The 23,730-nt window shown below is 42.5% G+C and overlaps 2 protein-coding genes across 3 annotated transcripts; both read left to right on the top strand.

The window, feature by feature from the left end:
• Positions 1-208: 208 nt before the first annotated feature.
• On the top strand, positions 209-6,703 carry mtcl3 (MTCL family member 3). Its single transcript, XM_085366816.1, has 10 exons — positions 209-934; positions 1,175-1,399; positions 1,533-1,691; positions 2,342-2,413; positions 2,784-3,103; positions 3,330-3,489; positions 5,408-5,477; positions 5,696-6,242; positions 6,349-6,478; positions 6,593-6,703. The coding sequence occupies exons 1-10, from the start codon at positions 209-211 to the stop codon at positions 6,701-6,703; spliced, it is 2,520 nt and encodes an 839-aa protein (XP_085222942.1).
• A 1,722-nt stretch (positions 6,704-8,425) lies between these two features.
• On the top strand, positions 8,426-21,377 carry mtcl3a (MTCL family member 3a). Of its 2 annotated transcripts, XM_085366245.1 has the most exons (8): positions 8,426-9,388; positions 9,619-9,786; positions 13,981-14,283; positions 16,085-16,630; positions 16,893-16,972; positions 17,188-19,015; positions 19,847-19,882; positions 19,965-20,023. In XM_085366245.1, exons 1-7 carry the CDS (start codon positions 8,969-8,971, stop codon positions 19,862-19,864), a joined length of 3,363 nt encoding a protein of 1,120 aa, XP_085222371.1. In that variant the 5' UTR covers positions 8,426-8,968; the 3' UTR covers positions 19,865-19,882; positions 19,965-20,023. The 2 variants fall into 2 exon arrangements, with proteins under 2 accessions (XP_085222371.1, XP_085222370.1); XM_085366244.1 differs by lacking the exon at positions 19,847-19,882 and having other exon boundaries at positions 19,965-21,377.
• Positions 21,378-23,730: the final 2,353 nt, after the last annotated feature.

The following is a 23,730-nucleotide window of genomic DNA, read 5'->3' as shown; positions in this document are numbered from 1 at the left end:
AATCTCTGCCAGTTCCCCCCAAATTTTATATATTTTTTTCCCGCAGGCTTTACTCCAAGAGGCAAATTATTTGATCGACCTGTAGAGCGTCGTTCTTCAGCCTACATCCTCTCTATTTTTTATGTCTAAAAAGTCAATTGTCCCCCAGGTACAAGGATACTGGTAAAGGGGATGGATGTTGTTGATGATGAGCTGATCCTCTGACACCATGATGAACCCATCATCTGCCGAGTCGCCGCGGCAGCCAGACAATAGCAGCCGGAAGCAGCAGCAGCAGCGATCGTCGTCTCCGGCTGGGCTAAAAGACGCTGCTTCTAAAACTACGCAGAAGGGCAGCAACCCGTCAAAGCCCATCACATCAAAACAGGGTGGAGGAGGAGGAGGGGGAGGAAGAAGTAGCCGAGGTCATTCTCCAGTCTCCACGGGCAGGGAGCGGCAGGCCGGAAGCGCTCCTGCCACCAGAGGCGCGGCTGCTGTCCAGCCTGCTGGTGCTGAAAATCCGACGCAGAGCAGGCCCGCGGCGGCGGCGGCAGACAGAGGAGCCGTCCAACCAGCAGAAGACGCTTCCTTGTCCTCCAGAGCTGATCAGAACCGCGTTGTCTCCGACCAACCCTGCGCATCCAAATCCCCCAAACTGAGGAGCAAAAATCCGAGGGGAGGGGAGGCAACTAGCAACAAAAAGAGCTCGAAAGGCACAGTGGGCTGCGGACCCGGCTTCTGGAAGGAGGGATGCTTGCAGTCCGAGCTAATACAGTTTCACTTGAATAAGAGTTTAGGAAAGAAAGGGACAAAGATGCAGGCGAAATCAGCATCTCCGCCGGGCTCTGAGCCCGAGCTGTCCCCCGAGCGCGACAGTTCGCAGGTGGCTGCGCAGCCAGACCAGAAACTACATGAAGAGCTGGAGAGACTGGAGGATGAAAACGAGGATTTGAAGGTAATGCAATTCTACGCCAGGGTTTAAATTTTCTTAAATAATAGGCCATGGTTTTTCTATTCTTCTTCTTTTTTCTTTTGGCGTGTTCAACAGTCGCACTTGTTGTATTTGCACGCTTACTGCATGATCACCGCTGCTGTAGTGCTGCTGAAAACTACATATTTATGGAAGTGTCAAATTTACCGAACAGATGCTGGATTCGATTATTTCATCACGCATTTCATTTCCACGTTTTATTAGAATGAAATCGAGGAGATGCGGGCAGAGATGGATGAGATGCGGGATACCTTCTATGAAGAAGACGCATGCCAACTGCAGGACATGCGCAGAGAGCTGGAGAGAGCCAACAAGAACTGTCGGATTCTCCAGTACAGACTAAAGAAGGCTGAGAGAAAGAGGCTCAGGATCACAGAAAGTGGCCAAGTGGATGGCGAGCTGCTTAGAAGTCTGGAGCAAGACCTGAAAGTGAGTCTTTGGATGTCCCATCATCCTCATTATCATCATCTAAATTAACGATCAAAACAATGACTGGACCTCCCTCCTCTTTTTAATTTCCTATATGCTTTTTTTCTTTATTCTGTCTTGACTCCTCTCCCAGGTGGCAAAGGATGTGTCTGTGCGCTTGCACCATGAGCTGGAAAATGTGGAGGAGAAGAGGACAAAGACAGAGGAGGAGAATGAGAAGCTTAGGCAGCAGCTGATAGAGGTGGAGGTCACCAAACAGGCCCTGCAAAATGAAATGGAGAAGGCCAAAGAGGTGAGAGGCTGAAGCCAGTGTGTCTTCATTTGTTTGACTATCTGTGACAGTTACACAATGCAAATTGTTACCTGAACCAAAAGTTAGACTATAAGATGCCATTTGAATATCACTGGAGAAAATGTGAAGGTGAGGTTGAAGAACAGGGTTCAAGAGCAGATCAGGCAGTAATTCTTAATATACTTTCAGAGTTTTTCCACAGTTTTCCAATGCTCCAGATTAAAATGAGCTAAAATGTAAGTAAAATAATCCCAAAACAAAAACAGAAAAACCTGCTTTGGGTACTCTGGGTTTATAGCAATATAACAGCCAGGTTCGTTGTCAGTGCAGCAGCTCTACTACCCTGCAGTAAAATTACATATTTAGGACAAAATGTCTTTCTTATGATGTGATGTGTAAGAAATATTCATATTCACAAACCAGTTGTTTTTGGGTGTTTTTCTTCAAGGCTCTAAAATAACAACTGCACAGACAGCAGCGTGCTTTGAATTTGAATATCTTACCAGAAACATTCTGGAGGGCGAGTTTAAGCAGTCCTCTTTTTCCATTAGTGAGTGTTCAGTGTTCCATAAATCTGGATGATATCACTGCCCTCAGTAAGAAAACGCCAAGCTGCCGCTGATGGTGATGTAACCACTGTTTCCCCGCAGCTCTCACTCAAAAGAAAAGGCAGTAAGGACGGGCAGAAAGCAGACAGAAAGACTCCACAGACCCCAACAGAGGTGAGTCAGCAATTTATAAGATTATAAAGGTATAACCTTTGGCTGATATGTTTAATAAAGAGGTTATTTTTCCTGTGTAAATCTCCAAATGAAAAATAAATGTGATAGACTGGCTGGAGAGTCATATTTCATAGTGAGTAAAAGTAACATGGAGTAACATCAAACCTGGATCTTGGGTGTAAATTTTTAAGCAGGCTACCAAAGTCATGAGAACACCAGAGAAGCTATATTGCTACTGTATTGTCTCTGGTTTGTCTATGAGACTAAAATACAGAGAACTTAAAGAATGGGCAAAATACTTAAGACGTACTTTATTTATCTCAAAAGTTGGTAAGTTACTGAATGAAATAAATGTTCCATCTGTTCACAGGAAGAAAATGAAGATCTGAAATGCCAGCTAGCTTTCATCAAAGAGGAAGCCATCTTGATGAGGAAAAAGATGGCAAAGATCGACAAAGAGAAGGACCGACTTGAGCAGGAGCTCCAGAAGTATCGGTCCTTTTATGGGGATGTGGACAGCCCTCTGCCTAAAGGTGAGGCTGGAGGGCCTCCCACCACTCGTGAATCTGAGCTGAAGCTCCGTTTACGCCTTGTGGAGGAGGAAGCAAACATCTTGGGGCGAAAGATTGTGGAGCTCGAGGTGGAGAACAGAGGGCTGAAGGCTGAGCTGGATGACATGAGGGAGGACAGGTACTTGGCACTCATTCATCAGAATCCTGATGAGTCAACCGGCAGCTTAGTGGAATGACATGATAGCTGTTATGAAAAGAAAAACTGGGGACTGGGGAACATTAAATATGTAAATTCTGACAAAGATAGTTATTGAAATTATTTCACGTTTGAATATGCAGAAGCTGGAAGAGTAAAAGCACCCGACGTCCTCATTAACACTGCTCGTCTGCTCTTTACCCCCTAGTCTGGCAGCAGCTGGAGTGGATGGCTCTAGCAGTGGAGGTCAACAGAGCAGAGAGCAGGGTGAGGCTCTCTCAGAGCTCAGGCAGCAGCTTCAGCTGGTGGAAGACGAGGCCGAACTTCTCCGCAGGAATCTAGCAGATGTGGAAGAAGAGAACAAAAAGGTAAAAAATATATATATACAGTGGGGCAAAAAAGTATTTAGTCAGCCACCGATTGTGCAAGTTCCCCCACCTAAAATGATGACAGAGGTCAGTAATTTGCACCAGAGGTACACTTCAACTGTGAAAGACAGAATGTGAAAAAAAAATCCATGAATCCACATGGTAGGATTTGTAAAGAATTTATTCGTAAATCAGGGTGGAAAATAAGTATTTGGTCAATAACAAAAATACAACTCAATACTTTGTAACATAACCTTTGTTGGCAATAACAGAGGTCAAACGTTTACTATAGGTCTTTACCAGGTTTGCACACACAGTAGCTGGTATTTTGGCCCATTCCTCCATGCAGATCTTCTCGAGAGCAGTGATGTTTTGGGGCTGTCGCCGAGCAACACGGACTTTCAACTCCCGCCACAGATTTTCTATGGGGTTGAGGTCTGGAGACTGGCTAGGCCACTCCAGGACTTTCAAATGCTTCTTACGGAGCCACTCCTTTGTTGCCCGGGCGGTGTGTTTTGGATCATTGTCATGTTGGAAGACCCAGCCTCGTTTCATCTTCAAAGTTCTCACTGATGGAAGGAGGTTTTGGCTCAAAATCTCACGATACATGGCCCCATTCATTCTGTCCTTAACACGGATCGGTCGTCCTGTCCCCTTGGCAGAAAAACAGCCCCATAGCATGATGTTTCCACCCCCATGCTTCACAGTAGGTATGGTGTTCTTGGGATGCAACTCAGTATTCTTCTTCCTCCAAACACGACGAGTTGAGTTTATACCAAAAAGTTCTACTTTGGTTTCATCTGACCACATGACATTCTCCCAATCCTCTGCTGTATCATCCATGTGCTCTCTGGCAAACTTCAGACGGGCCTGGACATGCACTGGCTTCAGCAGCGGAACACGTCTGGCACTGCGGGATTTGATTCCCTGCCGTTGTAGTGTGTTACTGATGGTGACCTTTGTTACTTTGGTCCCAGCTCTCTGCAGGTCATTCACCAGGTCCCCCCGTGTGGTTCTGGGATCTTTGCTCACCGTTCTCATGATCATTTTGACCCCACGGGATGAGATCTTGCGTGGAGCCCCAGATCGAGGGAGATTATCAGTGGTCTTGTATGTCTTCCATTTTCTGATGATTGCTCCCACAGTTGATTTTTTCACACCAAGCTGCTTGCCTATTGTAGATTCACTCTTCCCAGTCTGGTGCAGGTCTACAATACTTTTCCTGGTGTCCTTCGAAAGCTCTTTGGTCTTGGCCATGGCGGAGTTTGGAGTCTGACTGTTTGAGGCTGTGGACGGGTGTCTTTTATACAGATGATGAGTTCAAACAGGTGCCATTCATACAGGTAACGAGTGGGGGACAGAAAAGCTTCTTACAGAAGACGTTACAGGTCTGTGAGAGCCAGAGATTTTCCTTGTTTGAGGTGACCAAATACTTATTTTCCACCCTGATTTACGAATAAATTCTTTACTAATCCTACCATGTGGATTCATGGATTTTTTTTTCACATTCTGTCTCTCACAGTTGAAGTGTACCTCTGGTGCAAATTACTGACCTCTGTCATCATTTTAAGTGGGGGAACTTGCACAATCGGTGGCTGACTAAATACTTTTTTGCCCCACTGTGTATATATATCTTGTAAAAAAAAAATCTACAAAAAAATTGAAACATTTCTGCAACATCAAAAACAAACAAACATTTTTTTGCAGTAACTGCGAAAAATGTAAATATTAAAAAAATAAAAATGCTGACAGCTTTCTAGCACCAATTTTCAGGAAAATTGCAACAAACTAGATCTAGTACTTGACATTTTTAATTTTAGCAACATAAGATGGAAAGTGTTTCCTTGTTTTTCTTTTGGGTAAATGACTCTGATTGATGCTAAACACACATCAGGATAACACTGAGTTTCCTCTTCAGGTGACAAGTGAGCTCAATAAACTTAAATACAAGGCTGGGTCCCACGAACCTGGATCAAGACACGGAGGAGGTTTGTATGTTTTTTAATATTCTAAATGCCTGTCATTGATGTTGTAGCAGGAGTCAAGCAACTGCACTGCAAGTAAAGAGGCATCTCTTCTTTTTAAGCTTATTAAATGTGAACCAGGTGAAAAAAAATGTGAAAAAAAAAACCCTCCAGGAGCTGCACATTCAACCCTAATTTGAACTAATGCTCCATTTTCCATTGTTGCATTATTTCAACTCCAGGAGGAGCTGACCCTGCTAAAGTGGAGGCTCTCCAGGAGGAACTGAAAGCAGCGCGTCTGCAGATCAACGAACTGAGTGGCAAAGTTATGCAGCTCCAGTACGAGAACCGCGTGTTGCTCTCCAACATGCAGCGCTACGACCTGGCCTCTCACCTGGGCATCCGTGGCAGCCCTCGCGACAGCGATGCAGAGAGTGACGGAGGGCGGGACGATGACACACCTTCAGCCTCGGCTTCCTCCCCTCGCCTCCTCCCGCCACATCGCAAACGCGAGGGCCCAATTGGAGGAGAGAGTGACTCAGACGAGGTGAGAAACATCCGCTGCCTCACCCCGACGCGCTCTCTTTACTCACCTGTAGATAGTCGTTTTTTATCCAGAAGCCTGAAGGACCGGCAGCAGATGATAGACATCCGCATCGAGGCGGAGAGGCTGGGTCGGACCATTGACAGGCTCATCACTGACACCAGCACTATCATTTCTGAGGCCCGAGTATATGTCACCAATGGGGAGCTGTTTGCTAGGTTGGATGAGGATGAGGAAGGTGGCAGGTAATTGTTACATGAAAAAACTATCACAGTTTTGTGTGATCACTACACTGTCGTAGTCTCCTCCAAATTTACCTGATTTTGAAAGTCCAAACTTGTTCTTCCTCAGGATCAGAGAGCACGAGCTGCTGTATCGTATCAACGCACAGATGAAAGCCTTCAGGAAAGAGCTGCAGAGCTTCATAGACCGCCTGGATGTCCCCAAGCAGGACGACAAACAGGCAGAGGAGCCACTTTCTGTAAGCTGATAAAAACAAGAGTGACTGTCACATTTCCCCCCCACACTTTTCTTCTTCTAATGCTCATCATTCTTCTCTTCACTCCCATTTTTCCTTCAACTGCCATCGCTCCAGATGTTTCAGCCCATCATTTTGCTGATCCTCATTCTTGTTCTGTTTTCCTCACTGTCTTATGCCACCATTTTTAAACTGGTATTTCTTTTCACCCTGTTCTTTGTACTGTAGAGCACACTTTCTGTATCACATTATGTTTATTTTTTATTGCTTCTTTTTTTAAAACATATTCATTTATTTCACTTTTTGTTATGTTGAACACATTACATAAGGTCACACAAGGTACAGTTTTTTTCATTTTCCAAGTATGACCCACTCATCTGTTCAGCTGCTTTCAACATTCCCTGGAGACCACACACCTAGAAGCGACAGTGGAGTTTTAGGTGAGTATGTCATTCAATTTTTCCTACTGTGAAAACCTGTGATAGAATTCCCTTCACAGGTCAATCTAGGTTTAAGATGATTCTTTGAATCAGAAAGAAAAGCTGTCTGAAAATACCTGTGAGGGGAAAAGTTTGTGCCTTATTTATGTGACTACAGGAATAAACACACATCTTTTATGAATACTCTGTCAAGTCTGTGAAAATGCACATAGGCCTACACACACTCAAGCACCCTCCCACAATAACACTGACACTCATACTGTAGGACTACATCTCCTGCAAGTTCTTCTTCTTAGGCAGCTGTGCTGAGTCACCACCAAATGTCAGCCTAATGTACAACAGATCATCACACAGTCACGGGAAGCATAACAGGAGCACTGTCATTTTACCTGCATTAGTGTTGCACTGAGAATCTTACAAAATGCCTCTGGGTGAGTCTGCAAAAGCATACCGTTGGTGAATCTGTTTATCCAGCGGACCTGACCACCAGGACGGGGGCGGAACCGGTCTACTGCTTTCATCCCACCGGTGGGATGTTTTACGTCACATATTAGGGCCAGCTGTGGAGGGAGAGAGGAGGAGAGACGTTGAGGGAAAGGGAGAGAGAGAAAAGGGGGATTTTATTCCAGTTAATGAAAGCATAAATTCAGCGGTAGCCTCTCGCTCTCCGATCTTTTTTAACTGAACCGCCGCATTCCAGTTACTTCAGCCAATTTTGCTGGCTGAAATGAAATGTGTATGTTTGGGGGATGAGGACATTCACTGCAACACTCGGGATTATCAGAGGAAAAACAGGTAAGAGCGCAGTGTTTGGTTAAGCTGCACGTGCTTCGTATTTTTGCGCGTGAACATAGCATACTAACACAAACGCTATGTAGTGCATGTAAATGTAAGCCGCTACTGTTATTTCGCCTGCTAATTACAACGTTAATAATAAAAGCAGCACGAGTTAGCCCACGTTTTACAGGCCTGAAGTTACAGACAAGGCTAGAGTCACAGTGGTGGCTCTGAGGATGAATACAAACACACCCTTCGTCGCTTTCCTCGTGATAGTCACCCCCTCTCATGCTAAAACAGCGGATGAGAAATGGCTAAGAGAGAAGAGATGGCAGGCTTTGTTTACTGGGGAGGTAAGTTTCTTTTGCAGGAGTTTGAGATACCGTGTGTTAGTATTACGCTAACAACAAAAAAAGTTTCAAAAAAAAGAAAGAAAGAAAAAATGTGCGCAGTTTCTAAAGAGTAAAGATTAGCTGTTTTTAGCTAACAGTGAGGTGATTTGTTGCCATGGGTACAACACAAGGTGGCACCTCTTGCGACGTAATTAGAGGAGCCCGGTGTAGATTAGAGCATCTCTTTTACTCCTTAATACCCCTGCAGGCGCCGTTCAGCTATTTGGCTTTAAGGGTATAAACTCATGGTTACAGGGGGTAAAAATACTCCGCAGCTCTTACATCAGTGCACTCCACGATATATTTTTGGGAGCTTCTCCCATTCGCCTCAGAGTGGTTACTGGGTGTCTTGTCATTGCTTGCTCTGGATTGTCGCCTACAACGTCTCTGTGTGTGGGGCAGAGACGCGGCACGGAGCTGAGCGTCCCGGGATGTATTTTTTTATTTTTATTTTTTTAAACATGTGAAATTAAAAACAGCGCAGGTTTAGGACACAGCAGAAAACCTGCAATTTATTTAAAAGAGAGAGCGAGAGAAAATACCGTAGGGATTTGCTGCAGAATGAGGGCTTAACTTCACCCCAGTGAAGATATGGAAGGGACTCGAGCGTCCTGCGTGAGCGCTGCTGTGACTGCTCACCCGAGCGCTGCTGTTTGGCCGACGTGGGATTTGATCGGCTTTGGATAACTTTTTCTGCCACTGGTCACCACTTGAAAAGCAGCTGGAGTTTACGAGAAAGCATGCCGAACTATTTGAAAAATGTTTCCTACGTATCCCATACGGAGAATCGATGGATCTACTTAAAGATTTGCTTTGTGATAGTACTCTAACAATCGATCCAGTCAGGTTATTGTTTTAATGTGTTCTTTTAATGCACTTAAGAAATGTGGAGCGCTTTTGTGAACGGCGCGGGGCTGCACAGTGGGGGCGGTGCTGGCGGGGGATACGTCCCTTCTCAGGGATGGGAGTTTGTCCCGTGCTCCAGGATGGAGAAGACAGACAGAGGCAAGGGAAAAAATCGCAACCCGTTGAGGAGGATCTCTTCCCCACCCACGGTCTTCAGTCAGATCTACGACACGCAGCTCGGTGCTTCCCCCGCAGGTGTAGAGGGTGAAGCGGGGTCCCAGCTTGAGATTCACAGGGGGCAAATGTGGCCAGGTCCAGAACCCCAGCAGCAGCAGCGGGAAGCCCAGCATACACGGCTAAAAAAGAAATTTGAGGATCTAAAAAAGCGACACATACATGACAAAGAAGAATGGATGCGCCAGAAGGAGTCATTGTTGAGAGAAGTGGCTGACATACAAGTAATTGAGAACATTACCACTCGTCTGTCAGCTATACTAAAATATAAATATTTTGTCAGTAGCACACAACTATAAATTGGTGTATTTAATGTTTAATGTTCTTAGATTATTCTTTGGAGTGAAATTGAACGTTTAATCTTTTGTTTGTGTAACCAGCTGTCTATTATCAAACATCCGTCCTCTTCTGAGTTCTTCTGTGATTGTAAAGGAAAAAAATTGGTTTCCTGCAGGGAGGGGAGAACAGGAGGATTCTGTTGGACCTGAAGACGGTTTTAGAAGAAGTGCAGGTGGAGGTGAAGAGAGAAGAAGAGAAGAGAACAGAGCTTCAGTTGCAGTATACCAGAGACAGATGTGCATGGGAGCTGGAGAAAGCTGAACTTAAATGCAGGATTGCACAGGTAAGTGAGGGATGATGGTGACTTTATTTTTAATATATATGTACACACACAGACACATCTTATTTTAATAATTGCATATTTTCTTGTTTGCCCATGGCTGGCATTCATTGTGGTGTAAATTGGACTTGCTGCCAATATGGCAGGGTGATAAGTCACAGTGGCTTCTGTCCAACTCAAGCCTCAGCTCCGACAAAAGATTTGCATGGAGGAGACAAACTTAGTTTTCCCACCGAGCCAGAAACCAACACCAAACTTGGCTTTCAACTGCTGGCTCTGGGAAAATGAAACATTAGCCTGTTTTGGCAATGGATAGCTATTGTTAAACGTGGTGAAAAAGGACAGAAACTACTTGAAGTTAAGTTTGCATACCAGTGCCATGCTGTGTTGGGCACTGTATGGATCACTTGAATGACCATTCACAGCTATTCTTCAAAGCAGTGTGGCTTTAGGGATTTAGCATTTTTTTCTGGTTATATCAGAAAATGGATTTATTTGGCTGCTTTAATGCCTAAATCTTATGAGACTTGTTCTTCCTTTGTAGATCAAAAGAAAGGATACTCTGTTAATATTAAGACTTAACTGCACGCTGACTGCTTTGCATGTCTCTTTGCTCGTTGGAGCTGTAGTTTCTCTGTGATGTTGTGATGGCAGCAGCTTTATCTGCTAGATGAGCCCCATATCATTCCTATCACAGACTTTAAACTGATTGATCTCCTTCTGAGTGAAGTCATGAATCTCCTAAATTCTATAACATGGTGATAGAAATTAAGGGGTTGCTGCAATGATACTGCTGAGAAGTAATAACACTAGAATTAAACTAAGTTCCAGGGATTTGTCAGATCACACACATTGGTTTAACTATCATAATGTAGCTTTTCTGTATGTGAGTAGAGAGCAGACTGTGACTTCTCAGCTCTTCTCTTTGTCCCCCAGGGCCTTTTCACAGTGTGGTTGAAAAATAGCCAAATAAAAACGGACATTTACTGTTCTGCTTTGTGTCCGTAAAGCTCAGTGAACCAGTGTGAGAAAGACAATTCAGTTTCTGCAGAGCATACCATGATACCAGAGAAACACACACTGATGTTTTCACCAAGATGCTGTAAATGTACTGTATTAGAGACTGTTACCTGCCACCTGAGAGCTTTTTTTTTTGGCACAGGTGTCTGTCAGTGTCTGTCCTTGGTATATGTTTGCAAAGGCCTCATAGGAGTTTGTGCCATAGTGTTTTGTGTTTGTGTCAAATGAGAGTATTTAGAATGTTGCCTCTCATGCACACTCACAGTTTTCTGTATGGATTGCACAAACAGACAAAAGTGAAATGTGACATGCTGAGTAAGATTTACTCCATTGTAGTTGTTTGTCTTGATGCCACATCCTGCCACAGTTTAGGTTTTTGGGCACAAAAGCATAAACTGTTTACCAAGAGTAAAAATAAGGCCGCTCTTAAAGATCCAAATCCAAACTATTTACAGCAGAGAACTCTACTAACTGACTTGCAGACTTGTAATTACCTTGCATATCAAATTGGGGTGGGGGTCTATTGTTTGTTTCACTCTTTTCAATTCTGTGTGAACTACTGAACTAAACAAATGTTCGTTGTCTGTGAAACACCTCATAAAGGTTGACAAGAATGAATGCAAATCAATGAGTGGAAGTCAGCCGCACGAACTGGGTGCAGCTTCATTTCACTTTGAAGTGATATGTGAACAATTTCAGCATGGGTGACAAACTCCTCTGTCATTTTCAACATGTTGGTTTCACTGTGCCAGAAGCAGAAGTATCAGTTTTTTTTAGTGAGACAAAGCAAACACATGGTGTACTATGATGGCCAGAAATCGCTAGGGCGCTTTGAATGTGACCTTTGATCACGTTGATGACAATCTATAATAGTAATGAAATGAAGAATATTTATACATGTCACTCTGTGCATGTATGTTTTAAAAACTGCCGTTAAATGCATTCGACTGAGTCATAAAGTTAAAGTGGTATCAACTGAGCTCTTTAGTACAGTATCCTGCTAGCTGAACAGCTAGATGCTGTTTATTTATTAGTGCAGTTTAAGGAGACCTTTTGAAAGCAGTATCAGACTTTAATTTATTCTCTTTTGGTCGTTTTGTAGGTGGTGAATCATAAAGAAGCTGCGAGATTTAGCCATATGAGTCGTTTTTTTAAAGTTTGGCTTCACTGATATGTTTTGTAGATTAATTGCTGTACCAGAGATTATGGGCTTCAAGCCAAAGTGAGTCAAATAAAAGGCTGCAGTATTTTATCAGCAGTTGTATGTTTGTGCTCATATATTCATATATTAAAGGCACATCATTTTCTTTGGTGGGCTTTTGTATTTTGTAACTGCTATATGTTGTTTCCAGATACCAAAGAAGCATCCAGGGTCCCAGGCAGAGGTCTTAGCCCCGATATTTCCAGGCATATTTCCCTGCATGCCACTGATTTATGAATGCTGCTGGCAGCTAGGAGACATCTCATTCTGCTTTAGCAGCCAACGCTCCCTTCTCCCTTTACCCCAGCTCCCCGCCTCCCCTTGGAATGTAACATTGTACAAGCTGTGTGTTCGCTATTTATAGTGGGTCACCCTGGTGACACAGTTACCTTTATATACCCTGTGTGCCATACAGTGACTATCAGGGTGGCCAAGAGTAGTTGGAGGTTGTGTATCAAAACTGAATTTAAGGATGTGAATGAGTATGTTTCCTTGTGCTGGAAGAAATGCTGGTAATCTGCGTCTCTGTTTACATGTTCCTGCAGTATTTCCTTTATAAGACAGTTTGACTTCCTTTGTCAATCATTGAAAACTTTGCTTGGCTCTTTATTGTGACTCCAAGCATGTTATTTCTTTATTTTCACAACTTGTTTACATGTAGATGTTTAAATAGAGTGTGGACAGCACCCATCATCATCCATCTCTAATTGTGGAGAATTTTGAAAAGAGCTACAGGCAGATTGTGTTGACTTGTTTTCCTACTCCATAATTTGTTGATCCCAGGCCACAGGCAAAAATAACACCATGACCGAGGTTTTTGGTTTGTGTCTGCGGATGGACACTGAAATAACGCATTTGTGCAAGCTTATGCATTATCTCCCTCTTTCTAACAAACACTACATACAAACTCACACACGCACATGCACACACACCCAGGCACACTAATATACTGTATGCACAGGCGTTGTCCTGGGCTCTTTCCAGCACCAAAGCCTTTTTTTTTTCTTTTTTTTTTTTACTAGCAACAAAAATGCACATTTGCCACGGAATGCACAGATCTGTGTACTGAAACACCCCCCTGTCCTTAGTTCTGTAAAAAAACACATTCTCTACATCAGATGGGTTTTCCCCAAAACTGCTATATTAAACTGAGGCCACCAGTGCTCTAGTGTTTGTTATTTTCAGGCTAAGTCAGTTTTCTCTTTCTATCCTTTTCTCTTACAGTTCATAGTTTTGTGAGATTTCTTTTCATACTCAGTAATTCGATAACATACTTTCAGTGTCCATGTTTGGCTGTTCAACAGGGAAAATCCCAGGGGAAATGCCCATCCTATCTTATTTAAAAAGGACCTTTATTTAATTAAAACAGAAAATTCAAATTGAATCCAATAAGATTGGCATATTAGTAATGTTTTCAATGCTATTTGCATTGAAAGGAATCATGGTTGTATTCTTATTTGTGTTAAAAAACCATCTTAACACAAATAACTGGATTACCAGACTGTCATTTGACTGAGGTCACATCTGCAGACATATTTTCCTGTGTGTGAAAATGCCATATCCTGCACTGTATCCTGTGCTTGTTAAGTACCATAGAAAAGAAAGTTGAACCCTGAACCTATGAACCTGTGTGTGGGTTCTTACAGGATATTTTCAGTATTCAGTTTTTTTGTCTTTCTCTCTCTTCCTACTTGTGAACCCACTCACACTTATCCCCATGGTGTATTATTCCCCCACTTCCTCCACCTTCTCTTCCTGCCCCACCTTCATTCTCTTAATTCCACATTTAACATTTTCTCCTACTCCTGCCTTCATGTCTTGTCATCTGGCTTTCATCCTCTGGTTCTCCAATTGCAATTTATCCTTTATCACGACTGTTTTCTACAATGTCTCTCCCACTCTTTTTCTTTCTATCTCCCTTCTAACTTTTTTCCTCCTCCTCTGCAAACTGTGCACTCCCTGTCTGGTTCTTTCAGTTGGAGGGTAGAGAGGCTGCTGGATTGGTACGTGGAGGGGTCCAGTCAGCAGCAGGACCTTGCTCTTCAGCTTCACGGTGCACTCGAGAACAGCACGGTGAGACATTGACGACCTGCAGGGAGAGGGAAGAGCAGCAGAGGATCCTGGCAGATACATATTCTACGGCTATGGACCTGCGCAGCCGCGTAGAGCACAGCGAGAGGGACTGGTTGAGAGAGAAAGCTGAGCTGCTGGAAAGGTTTGACATGGAGAGAAGGGAGTGGGAGAGCCAGCTGAAGGATATGCAGAAGAAAATAGAAGAGGTAAGATGCTCTTAGTGTGAAGGTATGTCTACATTTCATTAGATTTGTGGTTAAAGGTGAAAGTTGTCTTTACAGTCACAGTCAGGGAAATTTTGTTTTGCAGCACGTTTATATAACAGTAAACACAACAACAACAAAAGCTTATCACAGAAAAAGTGAAACATCCCACCAAGTATGCAAAAATTACAAACGTTGTATAGTAGTTGTTGAGTAGTAGTTAACTTAGCCACTTTTAATTGTCCATCCATAACAGGAAATTATATGATGTATGGCTTCATATAGCTGCTACAGTGTGTAACACTTCCCTCCTTCACATCCTGTTCACCATCAACTGTGTGAAAACATCCTCCCCGATCATTACAACGGAGTTTGAGGAAAGAAAGGCATTGGAAGAATTAGAGCGCTCTGTTAGTCCTCTGGACTCTGAGACAGGCGAGAGGCAGTGATTAGGACTGTCAGTGACCTGGTGTGCTGCAGTAATGAACTCCTCCATATGTAAACATCTATGTTAGACAAGTCTGCAGCAGTCAGAAAAATTACTGGTTTCTTATTTATATTTGGATAATAGAATGTGCTGATATGGTGCAATTGGTCCCACCTTGGTGTGAAGTTATTCACACTTTTCTAAAGTGCAAATTGACTAATTGAACACAAGTTTAGGAAATCCTTGATCTTTAATGTTTAGAAGTATACCTGTTTATGTGAGAACAGCAGAAAAGGTCATTGGTGCCTTACTTCTAACACTATTGGACATCTACAACAAGCACTGCATCTGCAGAAGTCTGGGCATTGCAAATGATCCCACTCATCTTTTGTGCAGTCTGTTTTCACTTATGCAGTCAGGGAAAAAGGTACAGGACCATTCGCTCAAGGGTCACGCTCCTGTTAAACAGTTTTTGCCCCTACATCAATCAGGCTGCTGAATTGAAACAATAGACTAGACATTACTAGCTGTTTACCATCCTGCTATTTTGCACTATACACATTTTTATTTTTGTTTAAATGTTGTTTTGTTTTTATGTAGTTTCATAAAGTTGAGAAATTAAACAAGTGGATTGAAATCTGACATGCCCAGAAAAGCAGATTAGTGTTTTATACCCAAGTAGTTGGACAGAGCAAAAGCACTGGAACAATTTGCTATGAAAAGAACATGTGGCTCTAATTTGCCCCCTTGAGACCAGAAAATTAGAGAGGAAAACAACAGAGGAATAAAGAAGGCTAAAGCGCAGTAGTCCCATCTAGACATTGCATGATGGGAAGGGAGCCTAGTCGGCATGAATTGCTTACTATTTTAAGATTTCCATGGTAGGAGGCCAAAGGTTATCCACTGTTATTTAAGAGAAGTCTTTGAATGTTATTTTCTTTAGTCTGCCGTGGTCTAAAAATGTTCATTAGCTATCTTGCCTGACTTCTCATCATTTAACGTGAAGTTATCATTATGCATAAGCAGTGGATCCAGAATTTTACTGTATAATCATATGGTGCCATTTATAGGCTTCGCACTGCTTGAGCCTTTCATGAACTGTTTTATCTGTTATATTTAATCTCATCCAAAGGTTGAGGTTGGAGTATGCTGTAGCACACTAGTCTGTTAAAAGATGCATTCTTGTCACTAAATTAATAATATCACTGGATAAAAAAAATGTTATTACAGATATTATTTTTCAAAAATATTTTCATTCCAAATGATATATTTGCCTAGATTAATAACAATATTGCATTTCCTTCACTATTAGAAACCTGAAAGTCTGTCAACATAGCTGTGTAAATTCTGACCTCTATTTCCTCTTCCCATCTCTAGCTGTACTGTGAGGTGAGAACCAAGCGAGCAGGCCCTGGACTGGACAGTGGCAGACCGGATGTTCACAGTGATGCTGTGCATAGACTCAGCATCCGCTCCACCAGCACAGGGTCGAGTCTTCTCAGCGATAACTCCCACTCGGAGCCACTCAGCAGCAGCAGTCAGTCAGAACCAAACAGACATCCATCTTTACCTGGACTTTATCACAACAGAAGCATCAGTGTTGATGGTGGTTGCGGTAACAAAAACAGTCACCACTCCACCTGCTTCCAGAAAGACAGTCTGTGTGATTTTATTGTTGGTAATGAGTTCGCTCGGAGCCAGTATTCACAACCTAAGCTTGTGGATGTATTGAAATCTGCAGGGACTTGGCAGCAAAGCTCAGTCAGTGATAATAAGGAAGATGTGGATACAGCAGAGCTTGATGCTGATTATCACGGAGCCCCAGAATGTGGAGTTAAAAAGGAAAATGTTTGTAAAGGCAATGAGGAAAGAGGCCTGAGCGACGGCAGTGACAAGAAGACAAATACGATTGCTCTTAATGCTGTGAGGGTTTTATCTATTTTTTAATTTGCTATTAACTCTAACACTAGATATATTACATTATATTTATCACTGGTGGTGTTAAACAGTATACCCTTACTCTGCCCTGTACTTGTATTTTAGTCATCACTTGGTGACCTTTTGCAGATAATCCTCTTTATGTGACATACCACCAGCTCTAGGTTTTAGTGATAAAATACTCTGGCATTACACAATATTCATCTTGTCTCATTGTCTTTCTTTCTGCAACGTTTGTCTGTTTCAGGCTCTCAAAGAGATTGCCCGTGTAAGTGAGGAGCTTTGTAGTTACCAGGATGAGATCAGAAAGAAGAACGGAGATAAGAGGTAGATCCCTGTTTTTATGTTAACTCTCTGGCACCAGCATAGGAGTAGGATAATCTGTGTCTGCTGAAGCTCACCATGTACATAGTGTCAATGCCATGTGTGTTTTATTTCAAAGTGTAAATACATGACATTTCTCTTCAAACTTCAGATGTAAATTGTCTAGATTGATTTTGTAGAAAGATACTGGACTCAGTTTACACTTTGTTTGCTTTCAGGAATCGATCTGAATCTCTGTGCCCATCTCAGGAAAGTGACATACTCTTTGGCCATAACGAAACGCGCCTAGATGTGGATGAAGCTCCTTGTGACCTCAGCCAGATCTACGATGATCTCCTGGCCTTGGAGAGGGAAAATTGGATCACTTTGTCTCCAGGTAACACCTGGCAAGTAAAAAAAGGGCTGAGTGAATCCTGGACAACAAATAACACCGATCCAGATGGCTACACAAACACACAGACAAGCCATGGAGTGCACTCTGAAATGGATACAGCAGCCCCACCCATCCCTCCTCGGACCTCCTCCTGGAATCTGAGCACTCCCACCCATCCAGACACAGAACTGCACATCCCAGAATCTCCAATATCAACTGTGAAGAAGTGCCATAGTCCCTGCGCTTTAGTGGACAGAAAGTGTAGCAGCCCATCCATTGTCAGGAAGTTTGGGGCTATGCTACAAGAAAATGAAGGAAAAGTTTTTGTAGATGGTGTGGTAGCATCGTGCTCGGTGCCTGCTAACTCTAACTGTAATATGGCCTGTTGCCATAACCGCTGGTCCTGTGATACAAGCAAGTTCACTAACAGTAAGTTGTCCACATATGGATCTGTGCAGAAAAGCTTCTCTGAATCCAACATACGGACTGCCAGGAAAGATCTGTGTTCAGATTACTGTCCAGGTGTTGGAAATTTAAAAGGTGCTGAGGCACAAACACCTCCAACTGTCAGAGAATTACCTGTAGAGTTGCTCCTGTCCTCACCTGTCAGCCCCAACCTTCAGGGATCCAGAAGAAACATAATGCTGGAACAAAAAACAGCTGAGTTCAACCGAACTTTATTTCAGGCAGAGATGGGCCGTGGGGTCGATGGAGAAGACAGTCTTAATGCAACGAATACCAGCTCAGTGGGTTTCCAACCGGTCCATACAGAATCTGATGTTTTACCTTCCAAAGAGACTAAGTTTGAGCCACATTTTACTGATGCAACCTCTAGCATCATGGGTGTGCATCCTGAAGCAACTGTCTCAGAGTCTGCAATACAGAACCCTGAGGTCCAACCAAGATCAGTAAGATGCACCACTAAACCAGAGGAGGCTATTATAAAGCAAGAACCTCTTTCTGTATTTTCAACTGTTCCACCACAGGCTGTTCTTAGGGAAGCATCAGTACCCTCTCATAATCCTGCACACCATTGTGAGGTCAAGCACAAAGTTCGAACAGCAAGCAGTCCTTCGAAGAAAACACAACACAGAGGAGCAACAGAGGGTCTTTTTTCTGAACCGGTCTTGCCTGCAAGTACTCAGCCAGCTCAGCCTGTGGATGATTCCAGCTCTAAGAAAGAGAATCCCCATGGAGCAAAGGCTCAGTCAGTCAGAGCTGCTGTTTCACTCCAGCAGCTGTCTGCTGAGAACAAACAAAGACAGACGGCACAGCCAAGACATGTTTCAGGGTCTTCCTGCCAGTCTGACTCCTCCAGGCCTGGGCTTCGAATAATGAATGACCATCCGTGGAAACCCCTCACTCTTGCTGCATACCCGAGGCCTGAGGGATCCAGGTCCAACTATGGAGCAGTTGAAAGAATTCTAAAAAATTATGAAAGTGCAGCTCGGGCACAACTGAACCAACAGAACGAGATGCATTCTAACTCTAACCCATTCTTCAGTGCTGCACATGAGAAGAACGCCACAGAACTGGACATGCTGAATGTGAACCCTCTGCCTTTACCTCTTACTTTGAGACACACACAGAGTGCCCCAGTCATGCACCCCAGTCATGCACAGCTAAGCAGCCACAGTGCCAGTGGTGTGAAAGAGATACAGCTTGTAGTGCAGGTGGGTGGAGCTTGACAGAATTATGCACACTTGTATTAATGGAAATGCTTTTTTCATTCAGCAGATCTTCACAATGAAGATGTTAATATAAAGAGAGTTCACTTGAAGAAAGTCTGCAACTATGTATTTAAGTTTGAACAAAATCTATTTAAGTAACACTATATTTTTGGGGCCAGTTGGATGGACCAGGAAGTTGTACATTTTGTTCTGTTCCATTATGAAACACTAGGCAATTACCCTTGACTGAGGACAGCTCCAGTGGGAATGTTGTTTATTTCTGGTATGTGCTAAGAGACAGAGGCAGGCCAAAGCCTCCATTATAATCTGGGCATCTGGGCCATTCCATTGCTTAAAGGCTCTTAACAAAAGGAACTGGCAGTGTGGTATATAAAGTTTAAAAAAGGGAGGTCTGCTCACCCTCACTGGCTTGTCTTTCATCTTTCAATGGTTCTATAGTGGAAGTGTTTTTCTGGCCTTTGTGTTGAAATTACAGAAGTATCTGCAAGAAACCAGCTGACTAAATGCCCTTGGCAGATTGCAGAGTGGAGTGAGCTGAAGTGATTATGCTTCTTTCAAGTCATGCAAATGTTTAAGAAATTGTGCAAGTAATTATCAGCCAGTTTTATTTGACCTCGTGAAAAGAACGTAATTGGAGGCACAACTGAGGAGCACTACCCAAGATCATTCTGAAGTGCTTTTAAATCGGTTCAACTGCAGCATATGTAAGATATTCAGTTTCACTTTCCCCTCGACCACCATGTGTGACTTTTTCCACATAAAAATGCTTTATTTTAGTGTTCCTGTTTGAAATGTGCCTGTTGTTTTCCCTAGGGTCAAGAAGACAACTAATGGAACACATGACAGAATGTAAAGTATCTAAGTGTGTGAATTTGATTGAAGACAGGACGGTGTGATGATCCTAAATGTTAATTCATTTTTTTCCTCTCAGGAAAATGAAGAGCCTTCCTCCACCCACAAGAGCTTTTCAAGACCTGCCCGCCCAGCCAACCGTCGTCTCCCCTCGCGATGGGCCAGCCGCTCCCCCACTTCGTCCTCCTCCACCTCGTCCTCTCCCTCTACCACTCCTGTTGTGCCTCCATCCATTCCCCTTCAGAAGCTCTCCTCTTCTTTTACATACTCACATGCCTTTCACATTGAGACTATCATCATTTGATCTTCACTGTGTGACCGAACCAACCAGAAGCCTTGAATAATAACCTCTGAATTTTGAACCTTTGCTTTTTACTGTTGTATATAAAAATCCGGACTGCCTCTTAGCTACTCCAGACTAAGAAGTGCTTTAGTTGTGAGTTCATCAGCGAACTCTTAGAATGTATGGTATCCAGTGGAGCCTAATTGACCAAGAAAGGTAAGAAAGTGTCTGAAGCAGCTTCAGTAATTCAGCAGTACGCTTTGATTAATCTGCTAGGAATCATACCTTACATCCGACGTTGAATACATCACCTTCCAAGGAATAACACAGCCGGCGTGTCATTTATTTATATTAACCATCTGAAAGGATAATCTCTGCTCAGGTCTGGATTCTAGCTTTGACTAGTGTAGCCTTGCTAATCCATCAACAACAGACACTTCACTTCTCACTCTGATATATAAACTGTATTTACACATTGAAAGTGATGTTGATTCATGATAAAGTGGTTAAACTAAGTAAAATCCAAAAGAATGTGTTTACAATGTACTTTATTTTGTATTTTGCGTGCATCGTGTTTATGTGCTTTTTTAGCACAAAGTGTGATATTACATATACAACATGTAGCATCATGTTGACTTCAGAGATAAAGATGGTGGATTTTCTTTTAGCATTACTTTCTCCCAAACAAAAGTGTCAGTTTTCTGCCTTCTTGATCACTATCTTCAGTACATGCCTGGATTGTACCTTGCCTGTGACTAAAACACATTGCTTGTGGTTTTAATTTTTCTTTACTAAGCAAAAAGAACATTTACTTGATATCAACAGGTTAAATGTGAGGTTTTTTTTATAACTTGGTACCAAAGGCTGATTTATTCAACATTTCCTCTTTTTTTTTTTTTTAATTAAATGCATTGTTTGTAATTACATTTCTTTTGTCCATCCACTTCTGATGTTTTCTAGAGTTTCTGTCAAAACTAATTCTTGAGCTCCTGCTTAATTGCATAACATGGCTAACAATGCATATGAAAGACGTAGAACAGCCTTTTTCTCTACTTTTCCTAATTCTGAATGGTCACATATCAGGACATTACTCAGCTGAGTAGTACAGTATTTTTGAGTCAAAGTGGTAAATCATGAAAGTGATGCCTTTGCTGTTCATTTTGTGTAATAAACATAAGGATTTTGCTTCTCTTTTCACATGACATGTCAAGAGTGTCTTTGTAATATACCTGTAATATATCTAGGATATGCTATATGTGCTTTTGTCATGCTCTGTTTGTTAGCGACGTTTCTCAAAATTGTTGACAGCTTAAATCGTGTTGTGAAAGCAACAGACCAACATAATACAATATGAGAGGCGTGTTATTATACAGTAGAATAGAAAAAATAATAAATTGACTAGTCCCATAAACAAACCCTTTTATTTGACCTATTTAATATGATAAATATGTATAAGCACGGTGGTTAGCACTGTTGCCGCACAGCAAGAAGGTCCTGAGTTCAATTCAACCATCAGGCCGGGGTCTTTCTGTGTGGAGTTTGCATGTTCTCCCCGTGTTTGCGTGGGTTTTCCCCGGGTACTCCGGTTTCCTCCCACAGTCCAAAGACATGCAGCTTGTGGGGGATAGGTTAATTGGTTAATCAAAATTGCCCATAGGTGTGAATGTGCGAGTGAATGTGAATGCCAATGGTTGTCTGTCCCTGTGTGTTGGCCCTGCGACAGACTGGCAACCTGTCCAAGGTGTACCCTGCCTCTCGCCCTATGACAGCTGGGATAGGCTTCAGCGCCCCCCGCAACCCTGAAAAGGATGAGCGGAAGCGAATGGGTGGAAATATGTATAAGCAATGACTTATAACAACAGTTGCCTTGTGGCACTATATGTTGCAAATTAAAGACTCCACAATATTAGAGAGAAAAACCCAACAATCACAAAATCCCCTGTGAGTAAACTCATGATGATGGCGGGGAGGAACAACCCCCTTTTAACAGGGGGTTGTTCTTCATCCTCCCCTGAGTCTGACACAACCAGAGGCAGTAAAGGGTGGGCATTTGTGACTGGCAGGTGGTGAGGGTAAGAAGAAGAGAAAAAAGAAGATCATAGGTAGATAAGGTCAAAACACAAACTACAGGAGAGGGCAGACATTGAGTAATTTATTTCTCAGCAATCAACCCATGCCTGATTCCCAGGCTGCATGTGTCTTCAAACCTTATCCTTTCACTATGAACAATAATTTAGTACATTTTGGACATTGGTCAGACTTTGCGCATAAATATTTATGTGAGAGAAATCAAGTCACAGTGCATGACGTTTCAGCTCACAGAAATGAAGCACCAGAATCAAACGACTGTCTGGCTCCAGTTGCTTCAATCTTGCCGGCCAAGATCTTTGGTAACACTGTGATCTCTTCCTGTGAGTGCAGAGCAACGTGACATGTGGAACTGTCTGTCTGACACTAGACACTATAATGTCAATGTGTAAGCACTTCTGTTCCCACCTTTTCTTTTTGCAGTTTTTCCCCACATTCCTTTCTGTAAATATGTTTCCATCACATGGAGTAAATATGCATTTTTGTGTTTATTTTTTTCCTTGCCTAAACACAAAAACATGAAAAGTACCATGCTATTTATGAATGTCAAGGCTCTGTTTGGTGAATGCATTAGTTATGCAACTTCACACACACTCACACACCCTGAAACCTTGCACTCTAGGCTGACTGAAATAACAGGTGCGACAATGTTGTGGTGCCAGAAATCCTACCAGGGGCTGATATAAATATAAATATTGTCATTCTCTTCTGACCTGCCCAGTCTAGGACCATATTGGCTGTCTGACCTGTTTTACTATGTCAAGGTTGGGCAAGAGTGCACACTTGTGCTATCCTGTAGTCAGATCTGGAGGTTTCCAGATGCTAAAACCATTATATAACCAGTGCTCTTTATCCTGTTGCTGATTAAAATAACACTGAGGGAAAGAATTTAGAGAACAATCTGTATTTCATCAAGGAGGCAAAGAATGATAACACTTAAAATTACCGTCACCAAGTGTTGACACATGAGCTATAAGAGACTACTGGTTATTCTTGTAATAGTTAATGGAAAATTGTCTTTAGCAAGCCTTTATTTGTAATGTCATTAGTGAAAGATCAGAAAGATAAATATCAGAATTTTAATACTGACCAGCAGTTTCACGGCCAGGTGAGGCCTGCTTCCTTGTTTTTTTTTTTTACTGACAAATGAAGTAGACATAATATCTGAGGTTAAGTCACATGAGTGTAGTTTATACCTTTTAACTTAATTTTAAATATGAGATCTAAAGAGATCTACCTGCGAGTGAGAGGTTTATAATTAGGCTGAAAATGCCAAATAAACCTATGAGAGAGATAGCAGAAACTCAATTTGGTGCATCGTTAAAAAGAAGGAATGCAATGACCAGCTCAGCAAGAGGCCTGGAAGACCAAAGAAGAATACTTAAGTGCATAAAGAAAGTATTATTTCAGTGGATAAGAAAAACAACTTTACAGCATCTAACCAAGTCTTGAGGAGGCAGGTGCATCACTGCCA

Source organism: Diplotaxodon limnothrissa, linkage group LG11, assembly GCF_057381915.1.
Source record: "Diplotaxodon limnothrissa isolate DT_005_m linkage group LG11, D_limnothrissa_male_GT1.1, whole genome shotgun sequence".
Classification (NCBI taxonomy): Eukaryota; Metazoa; Chordata; class Actinopteri; order Cichliformes; family Cichlidae; genus Diplotaxodon; species Diplotaxodon limnothrissa.
This window is presented reverse-complemented; position numbering and strand designations above follow the sequence as displayed.

Bases quoted from the DNA above. Each gene is read 5' to 3' on its own strand.
- mtcl3 (XM_085366816.1), top strand. From the start codon at position 209: ATGATGAACCCATCATCTGCCGAGTCGCCGCGGCAGCCAGACAATAGC. The intron at 935-1,174 runs GTAATGCAATTC...ACGTTTTATTAG, and splicing joins ATGAAAACGAGGATTTGAAG to AATGAAATCGAGGAGATGCG. The intron at 6,243-6,348 runs GTAATTGTTACA...GTTCTTCCTCAG, and splicing joins GAGGATGAGGAAGGTGGCAG to GATCAGAGAGCACGAGCTGC.
- mtcl3a (XM_085366244.1), top strand. From the start codon at position 8,969: ATGTGGAGCGCTTTTGTGAACGGCGCGGGGCTGCACAGTGGGGGCGGT. The intron at 9,389-9,618 runs GTAATTGAGAAC...GGTTTCCTGCAG, and splicing joins GAGAAGTGGCTGACATACAA to GGAGGGGAGAACAGGAGGAT. The intron at 16,973-17,187 runs GTAGATCCCTGT...GTTTGCTTTCAG, and splicing joins AAGAAGAACGGAGATAAGAG to GAATCGATCTGAATCTCTGT.